Below are 13,877 nucleotides of genomic sequence, written 5' to 3'. Positions count from 1 at the left end.
TAATGTGATGTAGAGTGCATTTAACCTATCAAAAACTTTTTAATACAACCTGTGCATATATTGCTGTTCCCTTTCCCAACTACTGAGTAAGTACTCCTATCTTCAGCCCCACCAAGTGGTTCATTTGAAAGTCGTAGTCAAACGTCAGCTTCCATTTATTACATGATATTTATTCTTTCTTAGGCTATTCTTTTAACGCATAGTTTGAGTCATTCAAATTTCTTGAACACATACTTTCAGTCTTCATTCACTTAGAGGATGTGGGGAGGGGAGGAGGAGATGGGTGTTGAATTCAACTGTGAAGCTAAAGTAACTGTTTCCTCTCAGAAACATTATGGAGATAAAGCTTTTGGAAAAACAATAGCCAATGTATGGCTAAACCTCTCTGACCTCAATTTGTATTGAATGACTGTTCAATTACTCTGTCTGTCCCAAATTAACCAAGACCAACTTTGCATTAAAATTTCTGTAAATCTTCACCTTGTGATTTTCTCTGGGCTTAGTGCGGCATAGACTGTCCATGGCTTCCACAGTGACAGGGACTCCGGGGCTACTTCTGAGTTTCTGAATGGAGAAGGCTTTTATAATTCACAGCCATGCAGGTGCTGCTGAGGAGTAGGATGCAGTGAGGCTCTGTCTGGTCATGAGGAAGAGTCTCTGTCTATTACGTGAATACCTCTAAGTGTGTATTAGCTGCACAGTGATGGATGCTTCCATGGAATATATCCATTTCATTATTACTCTGTATTTTTCATGACAAAGAATTTTACAGCCTGCACTGTTCCTTGTGTGGCACTCTCTAATGTATAGATAGGCTTTAAGATGTTTCAGACACTAAGTAGTTTACTGTGATAAAATATTATGGAAAACTTTATGATTTAAGCTTTGTGAGCAGCTGAAAGGTAGCTTTTCTTTAAGGTTTTAAGTAAAAAGTTGTGAAGGCAGTCTAAAGACTTCCTTTGGACTTAATAATCCTGTTTTAAATCTGAGTAAACTTGTAGAGATGCATAACATAATGGAATTAATTCACAAAGTATTGGGTTTTTTGAATTGCTCAATAGTGGTAATTGCTCTTCACCTTGCAACTTCTCTGACTTTATAAATTAGCTAGTAGTGTAACTCAATAAAAACACCTTGCCATAGACCCTTGGCCCATATGAGATTTCTCTGGTTTAGAGAAGACAGTACAGCATCTTACTTCTAGTTCTACTGTGCTCCCTCTGTCTTGGGGGAGGGATGTAAATCAATGACTACTAAGCCCACAGAAAATTACTCAGCTATTCAAGTTCCTCACTTCCCTTGGGATCCTGCATTCCATCTCATGGCTGCTGTGGCCAAGACCATTGTTAACTGTCACATCACTGATTATCTCTTACTTAATGAGAAGTAGCGGCTAGATAGTGCCCTCCACTACTGACCTTGTCCACCACCTCAGACAGGTTTGTCATCTGGACAGCACAGCATCCCCTGGGTTGCTTGTGCACTTCGCATGTTGCATTTCTAGCATGTGTTCGTGATTGTGCAGCCTTTTTTTGTTGTTGTTGTTGTAATGGTGATGGGTTTTGGGGGGTATTTTTGTTTTTTAAGACTTCATCTGCCTACCTTTGATTGGCAGTCTGTACAGTCTGTAACAGGTGTTCACTATGATGTTCACCTGGTTGAATCCTGACTTGTAGATTTTTAACTGTCCTGTAGCCCATCCTGGAGCCACTAAGGCTCCATTTGTTTAAGTTAAACTCTAAGCACTGTCCTTGACTTTCTCACTTCCCCTTTCATAAAAGCCAGTATCCATCCACTGCAGTTGTGTGAACTGCCTCACCAGTAAGATCATTACGTGCTCTGGTTTATAATCCCTGATGCTTGCTTCCTGTGCTGAATGCATTCATATACAGCTGCTTAAGGTGTGTCCCTGCTTATGTCACTTGTTCAGGGGGACTGTAAGGACTTCCTTGTGTGCATTTGCCCTTTTTGCCATTATCTTCCTTTTTAGGCTTCAGTTTCCACTTTCCTGACAAACCTAGTTTTTAGACCTCATTATGAGGCAAGCCCATTGGCAATGATGAGATTTGCACTATCAAATAGATCCCGTCTTTCTCAAGTGCTCGGTTTCTCAAAGGACCGTAATGTCATAAGAGCTGAAGTCCTGCCTGCAGCCGTGTAGTCAGATGTTGATCGCACAGGATATTTGTTGGCCCTAGGAAAGCCTTCACCCTGGATCAACACCTGGGCTCTGTTATTTATTACATTGACACCTGTGTTCCTGTAGTTAGCTCTGGTCTGCTGAAGATCGCTTTTGGCACTATCATGGTGGCCAAGTAGATGGGTAACATGATATTTTCAACAGCCAGATGAGCCATAAGAGTTTCTCTGTAACCTTGTGGGTTTGGACCAGAGGCAACAGCTGAACTTCAAAGACAGCCAGTGTAGCTGCTGGGCAGAAGCCCCATGGCAGTCTGCACTTACTGTCACCTTTTGGTGAAGTTGGCTGTGACCCATGGCTTATATGCCAAACGTGATAGAACTTGCTCCTGGGCTCTTTGCCTTTTTGGTAGCCAAATAGCTACAGATGGAAAATGAGAGCTCCCTTCCTTGCTTGAGGTCACAGCTTCAGCCTCCTTCCTTGTGGGAGTTCCTGTCCCATCCCAGCCCCGAGTGAGGAAAGTGGTATTGTTGGTGAGGGAAAAGTGGGAGGGAGAGTTAATACAGGGGGAAAAAAACCCCACTGTTCACAGCTTTATTCAGAAATACAAACTGTGGAAACTTGCAGCTGGGTTAAGAGACTAGCTCTGTCAAAAATTTCACCTTATGAAGACTGTTGGAGGAATCTATCTTGGATTTTAAGGGGTGTCAGATAATAAAGAAAGCTGATTCTTTCTATGTGAAGATATAATAAATTTATTAGAGAAAGAAGGAGTTTGAAAAATCGGGGTATTTCAAGTTACTTGAGCCAGGTGTTGCTTTTCAGTTTGGAGCTTAAGTATCGGATCTCGAGTAACAGTTTTGAAAGGCAGTTTGGAGTCAGAGGTGATCAACCACCATGAGACAGCAAATTCTGTAAAACTGTTTTGAAGCAATTTTTTTCCATTAGTGCATCATAAAAAATAAAAGCAATTTGTATTTCTGACTGGTTTCTGTAGGCTCTTCAGGTTCTAGAGAGTTCCAAAGCTGCTGCTACTGTTTGCTTAAGCATACTGACTCAAGAAGAAAACAAAGTTTTATTGAAATGCTTGTGTCCAGATGGTTACATGTTAGGAAACAGTGCCAGCATTCATTCATCAGTACTAGAAACTAAGATGTATCTTCACGTTTAGGTTAAACTAAAATTGTATCAATTCTGCTGAATGGCAGTAGCAGTTTGTGGAGCATGGAAGTAACACAGGTGCTTTCTGGGAAATTTTTAGCCTAAAGTCTGAAAAAAGATTCTCTTGATGTTCTTAGGTTGTACAACTAAATGTTCTTTTAAAGGAAGGCCTCCAATATCCAGAGGTGAGGAAGCAAATGACTGGGCAGGCTAAGTCTGTTGTGGCTCCTTGGGGAAGTTCTGTAATACTTCAGGAAGAGAAGCAGTCCTTTGGATGGGTCGGATGCAATGAAGTTTGGTGAATTAGTGAAGAAGTGGGCTGGTATATTCTTTCCTCAGGGTGAAAAAAGGGGAAAAAAACCCCACCACCAACAAAAAGAATCCTAACGACTGCCACAGTGTGCTAATTGGCATCTTTAATACAAGCTGTATGGAAGTCTGTGTGGAGGTTGCATTCTTCCTTGACACACTGTTGTTTACAGAGCTGGGGTTTCTGCACTGTGGTTTTGCCTAGGCAGGAGCAGGTAGTAGGGCAGACAGAAAAGGACAAAAGTAAAGGCAGAAATAAGTACCACCCTCCACAGAGTGGGAAGGGTGGTATGTGTCCAAAGACCAGGAAGGTTTGAGGTGCTGACTTGGATGGTAAACAAGCTTCCTGTTGTTTGATTGACGAAGTCCTGAAAAACAGGAGTTGCTGTTTGCTCTTTTGAAATAAGTGGAGTTGTCTCCAAGAGCTGCTTCATTCATTTTTTTACCCAGGGACAATAACTTGGCAGAACATAACTAGCTGCTGACCTAAAATGGCTTACAGTCTGTAACATTAATGGCAATGTGTGTTTTGTATTTCCACTCTGTTGTGTTTGGAAGATGGCTATCTAAACTTCAGGCTTCATCTCTCTTGCCTTTTTGTCTGTAACCCTTTGAAGCCAGAAGAACAGGGAATTTGTACAATGCTAATATGATGTGAATTTATGTTATATTGAATCTAAGAGTGGCTAGATGGTGCTTTAAGGTAAATTAGCGTGTGCCTGGGCTTTGGGTTTTTTGCTTTTTAGTTCCTGTAGGCTGTTTAAAAGATATGTGTATATATATATTGGTTAGAGGCTGGTGGTTTTGTCATTTAATTTTTGTTGTCTCATGGTATGATATTTATTACAAAGAAAAGTGGAAATGGAAATCCATATAGTTCAAGATATAAAGGTATAAATCCATTTATAGCTCAAATAGCAGATTTGTAGAGATTGTAATTGATTCACAGTATAGTCCATATATTAAAATTACTTTGCAATGCAAATTTTAACAAAATCTGACTTGTCAAACTGAACAGCTCCTGTGTGTTAAGATAGTATCCCTTGTCTGCTTCAGATATGGTACATATTTATTCTTCCTTATACTAGTGTATGTAGAATCTAAACCAAAAAGTAAATACAACTTCTGGTGAGAGAACAGGATGTTGTCTTGTCTTTAAAGACATCATTTGATGGGCAAATTCTGTGATTCGGAATGTTCTTTGTTGATGGCAGTTGTTTCCTGGATATTTTGGTATTTTTATGTGGTGTGATGATAAAATAGTCTTGCAGAGTTCTGGTCTAACAAAATAGCTATGGACTGCCCTTTAGTATAAAGAATGAGAACCTTCACATGCTGCTTTGAATTATCCTCTTATTTTCAAATAAGCTTATTATTTGGAAGGAGAAAGGGGGGCACTTGGAAACTGTTTCTATATTGAACAAAACTGTTACATTGATGCTGTAAGTTGTCACCATATTTCATCAGTTGTCATGCTTTTTGTTGTGGGTTTGAGATTTTTAATTTTTTTTTAATTTATTTATCAATCATTTGATTTGCTCTGTGTCTCATCACTCTTATTGATGTATTTAATTTTTACTAAATACCTAAACATACTAGCTGGTAGATTTGTAGAATAATTGGATTTCTCTAATCCTCAATTTTAAACATTTTTGTATGGATACAGAGGACTAGAGAGCACTGTCATGGTATCAGAACCAAAAGCAGCTTGCTTTTTTTCTATTTGTCATAATATTAGGCTGCTCAGATTATGTAGGATGTCATGAGAAGTTCCTAATCTCAAAGTTTTCATGGATTTTTTTCATTTTTTCTTCTCTCTGTACATGGCTGATTCTCAGGCCAAGAGAGAAACTCCTTCACTTGCTTAGAGCTGTGAGGCTAATCCTCTCACCTTTAGGATTCTGTGGTAGTTATTTTAAGTCTAATGAGGTTGTTGGGGCATGGCTTAATAGGGTGATTGTGGGCAGATGGTAGTTGCCTTGTCTTATTTTTATCTTCTAATGCTGTTGAGTAGTACTATTGTGGAAGGAGTAAATATTTGTTTGATAAATGTAACAATTTTTGGAATTGCTCTTAGAATTTGAGAATACTTGTTACCACTTCTCTGGAATTTGATTTCCTTTAAGAAACTTTTGATTTACTGTTTTAAATGTTTCTTTTGTCTCCAGGTTTTGAAAGTATTTTAGAAGGGCTTTATGGACCAAGGCTACGAAGAGACCTCAGTTTATTTGAAGGTAAATGAGCCAGCTTTTAGTGCAATGACCTTAACTTACTGTTTTTTTCTTTTAGCTAAAGGTAGTTTCAAGTCTATATCTTGAATCTGAAAAAGGAAGTCTTCCAATGCTTTTATTTCCAATGTGCATTTATTAATTTTCTTGTGAATACTGTGCATAAGCAAAACATGAGGTAGAATGATACCTAGGCTTTGTTCCTGTACAGGGGAATTTGGATTAGCTAAGCTTTTCTGTGGAGCTCTAATGAGACTTACACTTCTGAAATAGCGCATCTCTTGCTTTGTTTCTGAACAGTTTTTGGAAAGAGCAGACAAGCTGCTCAGCTTCCTATTGACATTAATTGGTGAAAGGAAGGTACTGGATGCTAGTTTGGTGTTGTAGTGGTCTATAAAGTTCACGCTTTTTATATATTCATACTTTTTTACATCTTTACTATATACACACACCAAGCTTTTAATTTTTACAGTACTTTATATGTGTGTATATATATATATATAAAGTTATAATAGTGTGTTTAACTGTGTGTGTATATATATATATGTTTCTTTTTCCATTACCCTTATAAGACCTAATATTAATCCAATTGAGTTTGGTTTTGCTGGAATAGCTGTCAATAACACAAAAGTCCTTAGTTAAGTGTGGAATGATTTATCTGTCTTTGAAAACATGGGGACTGTACAGCAAAAAAATGGCTTTGGAGTGTTGAAAGAATTGTTTTGCCAAGTTCATTTTATGATTTTAAAAAATATTCTTTCTTTTATCAAACCTTAAAAACGTTCCATCTCATTTCTTTACGATTCATTGTCTGAAAGTGTAATTTGTAAAGCATCACTTATTTAGCGCTAGTGCATGAGGCAGAGTAGCATGTACTGTACATCTTTGTTTTTGAATACTTTTGGAGCAATTGCTCTAGCTTGGTTGTGGTTTGGTCCCCTTCATAATGTGCAATTTCCTTGGCCTGTATCATATGCATAACACAGTATTTTCATGGGGAAGGGGAGGAACTTGGAATACTACTTTGCTGATGCTTTCAGAATATTTTTTTCCTGTCTCAAGCTAGGCCTGCCACTAATAAGACATAAAAACATTTAAGAAATATGTACAGTTGGATTTAAGCTTGTTTTTATGACTAGTATTCTCATCTGCTGTGATACACAAGGAAACATTTGAAAAGGAAACAGGATATTGTTATAACTGTGCTGTATCTCTTCTTTTTCTTTTTTCCTGGTTGTAATTCCAATATATTGTATGTATTGGACTTTACACTGATAAGCAGTTAAAGCTTTCTTTTTTGTATGAAAGGGTTTACTTTTTTTTTCTTTTTTTTTTTCTTTTTTTTTTTTTTTTTTGGATAAGAAGGCAGAAAGTACTGAATTAATGAGGTAGTGGCCTAAGTCTAAGCCACAATTAAAGGAGCATGATACACTATACAGTAAAGTTTATATTGCTCCTTTAGAGTTCATGTCTGCAGGTATTTGGGCTGTCTTAGGAGTAAAGTTTCAACTTTAAACTTACTTGCCTCACACTGTTGAAGATTTCTTACCTGTTTAAAATCTGATATTTCCATTGCTTGCATATCTTTGCTATTTGATGCCCTTGTGACTTTGTCTTGCAAATTAAATTCGTGTTTATCTAAAATGCAGTGTTTCAGAGCTATTTTTTTTTCAATTTCTGAAAAATTCCATCAGTAATGTGCAAGAGTTCTTCAACAATTAAAGCCTATTTCCATGTCTGATGCATCTATAAAATTGATTTTAGTTCTGGAGCCAATGGCAGAAGAGAGATGGCATGGTAGGTTGGGATGCCCACCTTACCTTACGCTATATTTGGTTCATTTTTATAGATATGGTATTTGTAACTTCAATAATGCCACATGAAATTGCTTATACTGGCACAGTAGAGGTTAGCTTTATCATTAGTATAGTATGCAGGGTTATTTCTGATTTGAAATCTGAATTTTGTTGTAAAGATTAATACAGAACTCTCAAGTAAAATTTGTACAAATCTTTCTACTGTCCTAAGTACCACTTTCCACTTTACAGATAATGAAGCTAAGATACGAAGTAAATAATTTGCCTTAGTTATAAGATATGGCTGGCAGAATTAGAACTCATGTTTTTAGACTCTTAAGCAATGTGCCTGAATTACTGCATCTTTTAGGCTGTTCATTTTCCTCATCATAACCACTAAACTAGGGGACAGTTGACAGTCAACATGTAATATTACGGCTCATTAGCAGCACGTGTGTTTCCTCAAAAATGCCTGAAGAAATTATGTGGCTTTCTTGTGCAGACTTACGTGAGAACTGGCTGAAATATATGCTGCTTAGTTACAATAGCATTTTTCTCTTTATGTTGTTGGCTTTCTCTATTGTGACATGGAAAAAATCAATAATGTGCATAAAATGTAATATGATTGATATATTTTCTCTTAGTTCTGTCTTGCAATAGTATTTGAACTATAGATTAAAATATTGTATTATATTATCCTAAAGTTACTTGAATGAATAATAAATTGTAATGACAAATTTAAACGGTAAAAGGTGCACTTCAGTTTTACTAGGTTATGACACTTTTCCAAGAAAATACCTTTTGAACTGTTTTTTGTGTCTTGAAATTCTTTTATATGTGGGATTTACTTTGGACTTGCTAAAGTGGTTCTTGTCACCATTATTCAGCACCAGTTTGTTTTCCTGACTGCCTGAATTCTGCAACGTCTGCTTGCAAAGGGGTCAAGTTCTGTATCTTGGCATCTGACCTTGGTTCAAGCTCTGAACTGAGGCTTCTTATGTCGTTGAATCTTTAGGGCTTTCTAATCCTTTCCTTATAACCATTTTCACCTAAGCAGATTCACATATAAATTGTTATTCTTTATATTCTACTTACGGATAGTTAGGTAAACTGTTAAAAAGCTTTTCCTCTAATCAGGTGGTATGTGTGTACTTCCTTTTTGGAGGGATTGTGTGCTGGGGTTCTATTCTCTTAAGCACTGAGGAAGAGCTTTTCTCTTGTTGGAGAAAAGGAGCTCTCAGTGTTCTTTCTCTGCCAGGAAGATATCATCTTTACACAGGATGAAAGTTTTTATTTTTCCTTATGTTGTTTTGGAGTATTTATAGTAGTGAAAAATTATATTAGAAACACAAATCTAATAGAATTGGAGTTTTTATGAAATTAAAAATATGAAGGACTTGATAAATATTTCAGCTGTTTTAATGTAGTTATTAGGAAGCAGTAATGCTGTATAAAATAAAGGGGGTGATATGTTCAAAATTGTCACAAATAGCTGGAAAATCTTTTGGAACATTATTATAATAATGAAAAAGTACTGGTAAGTAAGAGCTGAATTTTTTAAGCTATTTTTTATTTATATTTACTAGACAATTATTTCACATTTTAAGATATAAACGTGAAATCTGTTCAGTACTACAGATGCCTGAATTAATTTACTTAATTTGGCATTACTTCTTGGAAAAGGGGTTTGGGGAAACAAAGATGTGAGCCTCTTAAGAAATGAAAAAAAAAAAATCCTTTTTGTCTAAAGTTCACCATTTTATTCTTAATAAATGGAAGTAAGTTTAACAGCTTTGTGCTAAAGTGTTTTGGTTTCAAATAATAATCTGTGCTGTGTTTAGTATTAAAGTCTTGTTTGCACAGTCTTAGCAACTTTTTCTTATGGGCTGGCAAGCATTATAGGTTGTCTGCAAATTCTTCATCATCTGACCAAAAGCAAGATAAAATGGGGAGGGAAGATGATCCTCATGCTAAATTCAATGCAGCTGAGGAAAGTTTGTTTGGCTTAAAGTGCTGTCTGTGCCTCTGATTTTTCTGAGAGTATGGCTGCCTGTAATATGTAGTTAAAACCTTTATACTGATCTCAGGATGCTTCCTGTGGTGGTGACCTGAGACTATTAGCTGTCTGGCATTTGAAATATCTTGTACACATCTGATGTCAGTTTTGCTTAGCTCACTGACAGACTTAATATGTTGTGTATATGACTTACACAATTTTGAATAAAGAGTTTAGTGTTATGTAGAGCTAATGTTTCTCAGGGTTTGCTTTTTTGGAAATTCACAAAGATTACTCTCTAGTTTGACTTTTACCAGTGGAAATTCAGGATTCCAAGGCAGAAGAACTTCTCTGAAAGTATAACAATACCTGTCCTAGAGTTAGGTGTAGAATCCCAAGGTTCATAAATAGAGTTTTCATGGTTGCAAGGAAAACAGCGAACTTGTTATGAAGGAATAGTGGTGTTTTTATGCTGTGGACATCCAAAAGGAATAGCTCTAATGGGCTGGGACAGATTTAAGTATTAATATGGGGTTACTTACATTATGTTTGTGCTCAGCTGAAGAACTTTTATTTTTCAGAGTAATTTTATTCTGATTTTGTCTCTTTTATAATATCTTTGAGAAGTAGTAAAAGCTCAGCAGTTGTGGGAAGAGGGTGGAGGACAGTGGGCAGTGGGAAACAACCCTGCAGACAGCCAGGTCAGAGGAGGAAGAGGAGAGAGGTGCTCCAGTCACTGGAGCAGAGATTCCCATGCAGCCCTTGGAGAAGACCATGGTGAAGCACGTAGAACCTGCAGCCCATGGAGGACCATGTCGGAACAGATACCCACACTGCAGCCCATGGAGGATCCACTGGAGCAGGTGGAGATGCCCTGAAGGAAGCTACAGCCTGTGGAGATCCCATGCTGACGCAGGCTTCTGTGAGGAATTGCAGCCTGTAGGGAGGAGCCCATGCAGGAGCAGGTTTTCTGGCAGGAGCTGTGGGTCTGTGCAGTGGTCTCTTCCTGAAAGACTGTGCCCTGTGGAAAAGACGAATGCTAGAGCAGTTCATGAAGAGCTGTGGTGGTCGGAACAACACTGGAGCAGTTTGTGAAGGCCTGTAGCCCATGGCAAAGACCCCAAGCTGGAACCAGGGAAAAAAGAGGAGGAATGTTATGAACTGAGAGCAGCCCATTTCCCATCCTCCTTACACTGTTTGGGGTAGGAGGTGGAGGTAGAAGTGTCAGGAATGAAGGAATGAAGCTGAAGTCTGGGAAGGAAGGGGTGGTAAGGTGGTTTAGTGTTTTCCCTTTCTTATTATGCAAATCTGTTCTTACTGGCTATAAATGAAATTGGTTCTCCCCAAGTTGAGTCTGACTTCCCTGTGACAGTAATTGGTAAGTGATCTCCCTGTCTTTATCTTGGCCCACAAGTTTCTCCCCATGATTTTCTCCCCTACAATCTTGCTTCCTCACCTCTGCCCTTTTGAAGAGGGGCAGTGATAGCATCAGTGGATTGTGGGGTTGGCAGCCAGCCAAGATCAGGCTACCATCATGTGCTGTTGGAAGCAGATAATCTCAAGACCTTCCCTAAACAGAACTGACTGTAATTTAGTGGTATGGAAAAAAGGAGAAAACATACCTGGTAATTAATAATGGGAGTGAAAAAGTTGTTTAGGTTGTAAGCACATGAAGTGGAAATGAACATGAATGAGAAGACCTTGTTAATCATTTTTGGATTCACCTGCCAAAACACCGCAGCTGTAATAAAGGCTGTTGCATAACTAGGATACTGTAGGAAAACTACTGCCTGTAGTGTGAGGAAGTCTGATGTAAAAGTAAAAGACATCTTGAGATCCTGGTCCCCATGTTCAGGAAACAGGTGTTCAAGTGAGACTTGAGCAGAAGAGATGGAGTTGAATCTTGTGAGGATAACCAGATGGACTAGATTAGTCACAAAATGAAGTGTAAAGGGGATAATGAAAGTATTCTCTAAATGCATCAAGGTGCTAAATACCTAGCTATTTTTCATGGGTACAAGAATAAAATTGCCACAAAAGCAAACTTGAATTAGTTGCCACATGCAATTTTAAACAAGAAATTAGAAGCTAAATTTTAACTATTTGCACAGTTGCTTTGGGAAAAGTTTTAAAGTAAGTGGTGTTTGAGAAGAGAAGGGTACTGGCTGAAAACTCTTAATTTTTGAAATGGAGCTTAGTAACTTGTTTAAAGAAAGTAGGTTGTGTCTCCATTCAGTAGAAGACTGGACTTGACATAGGCAGTGTAAGTTTAAGTCCTGTATTCTCTCTAGACCAAAGTACGTTTTCTGATAAAACATGTAAGGTACTTTTCTAGATAAATCATGTGCTACAAGTGAGTATAAGGCTTGGATTTGCCTGTAGTGATGATCAGTTAAAATGCTGTAAGTATAATGCATGTAGCTCACATGGTGAGGAGTCCATATTCTAATTCTTAGCTTATTTATTACAAGTTTTCACACTTCAGTTGAAAAGAATGATTTCTGCAATTGAGAACTTCCTTTGCAGTATTCAGATGCCTCCAGTAATCATGACGGATAATCAATTGAATTGCACGAGTTTACCTTTTCTTTTAAGGAAGGCACTCTGCTAATTTTAGGTTGAGCTGTACAAGGCAAACAATAATTTGAAAATATCTGAAGAATTGAATATGACTAAATGCATTGTACCAATAAATGCACGTCATATTAGTGATGGGATTTATTGAAGAGAATTTTAGGAGGTGTATTTTGTTCTCAAAATCAATGTTTACTTGTTTAAAACATCTAGCTTTCTTTTCTTCCTTTAAGACTGTGAACCAGAAGAGCTAACTGACTGGTCTATGGATGAGAAATGTTCCTTTTGTAATTTACACAAAGAAACAGCCAGTGTAAGTATGAGCATTATAAGCATTAAGTATTACTCCCCAGTACTCATTTCTTGGTATGAAAGAGTCAGAGAATTGAATTTTGCAAATAAGTTAATTCTGCATTTTGACTCAAGGTAGTTTGATTTTAGTGGTTCTATTCCATTCAGTAGCTCAGTAATTTAATTGTATATTTTACTACCAGCAGACTAACTTCTGGAAGATGTTTTGACCTTTATATGTTTTCTAGGATCGTGCATCAGTTTTCGGTTCTTCACAGTCAACGCCTACAGAGGAACTGTCATCTCAGGGCCAGTCCAACACTGATAAGATTGAATGCCAAGCAGAAAATTATCTAAATGCACTCTTTCGAAAGAAAGGTAATAAAAACATGTCTTTCGTTTTATGAAATATGACAAAAAATCTAGAAGAATCAAATTATTCAAAGTTGATTTTGTTTCCTAAGTATTTTTTAAGTTTAGGTACTGAAATAGATGTTTCTGCTATTTCTCTTTTTTATTCCTTTGGTTTTCTTTCATCTTTTTCTTACTTGAATCACCAAATGAAGTACAACCCTTCCCACTTGCCATTCCTCTTTGTCCGCTTGCGTTATGTGTATTATTCTTTTGAATCACTGTTCATAAATTGTATTGGATTTTTCTTTTTACCACGAGCTGATACTTAGTTTTCATGCCAACCTCAGGTGTTATTCTCTGAAATTCTAAGCATTTAAACATTTTCTGTTCCTAAATTCTCACTTCTGGTTTTCAATGGGAAAAACATTTAGATGAGAGAATGTGCTTCGCAGATTGCAAAATAGAATTGGGGATCTTCTTCCATGCAAGCTGCTCCTTCAAATACATCCAAGTTGGAGGTTAAAACTTCTTGTTAAAATATAGTATTTAAGGAGATCATTAATTCTTTGACCGTTCTTGTTTTTTGACACTTACCAAGATAGAGCAGTACACTGAGTGAATGACAAGTCAGCTTAGTTAATGAAAGTTACTTGGTTACTCACTGCCTACAAAAACAGAAATATTCATTTTCTTCCTTAAATTCATGTAAATGAAGAAATGTGAATGAAGTTACTGTGAATGCAGTAACTACAATTTTCATCGATTTTTCTTGGGTTTAGGATGTGGATGTTAAAATAGCTGAGTGGCAGATATTCTTTGCTTGCTTTTTTATTTTTTTGCTAGGGTGACAGCTCTCTCTTGCTTTTAACAGAGTTAGACACTGTCTCTTCTTCACATAGGTGGGAGAAAAAAGCAAGGTTAGTTTTCTCGCTTTTAGATTGCTGTAGCAGGAGAGATTATTATTCCCTTGAACCTGGGGTATTTAGAATCTTTTTCTGTCTTTGTGCCTACTCGCTCTACATTTTGCT

The 13,877-nt window shown here is 37.2% G+C and overlaps 1 protein-coding gene across 15 annotated transcripts in view; it reads left to right on the top strand.

Annotated features, from left to right (window-relative positions):
* LCORL (ligand dependent nuclear receptor corepressor like) overlaps positions 1 to 13,877 on the top strand; it is a 91,802-nt gene that overhangs the window by 29,793 nt on the left and 48,132 nt on the right. For all 15 annotated transcript variants that reach the window (XR_010721413.1, XR_010721411.1, XR_010721412.1 and 12 more), the window contains 3 exons: positions 5,779 to 5,844; positions 12,438 to 12,517; positions 12,744 to 12,873. Coding sequence is in view for 12 of the 15 variants with exons in the window: in XM_066185528.1 (XP_066041625.1) it covers positions 5,779 to 5,844; positions 12,438 to 12,517; positions 12,744 to 12,873 (276 nt within the window). In the remaining 3 variants the exon portion in view is untranslated. The remainder of the gene's footprint in view (positions 1 to 5,778; positions 5,845 to 12,437; positions 12,518 to 12,743; positions 12,874 to 13,877) is intronic.

This window comes from Chamaea fasciata, unplaced genomic scaffold (genome assembly GCF_029207755.1).
Source record: "Chamaea fasciata isolate MVZ Bird 193981 ecotype frontalis unplaced genomic scaffold, bChaFas1.0.hap1 SCAF_6, whole genome shotgun sequence".
NCBI lineage: Eukaryota > Metazoa > Chordata > Aves > Passeriformes > Sylviidae > Chamaea > Chamaea fasciata.
Note: the sequence above shows the minus strand (reverse complement) of the source record. Positions and strands in the feature narration are given on the sequence as shown.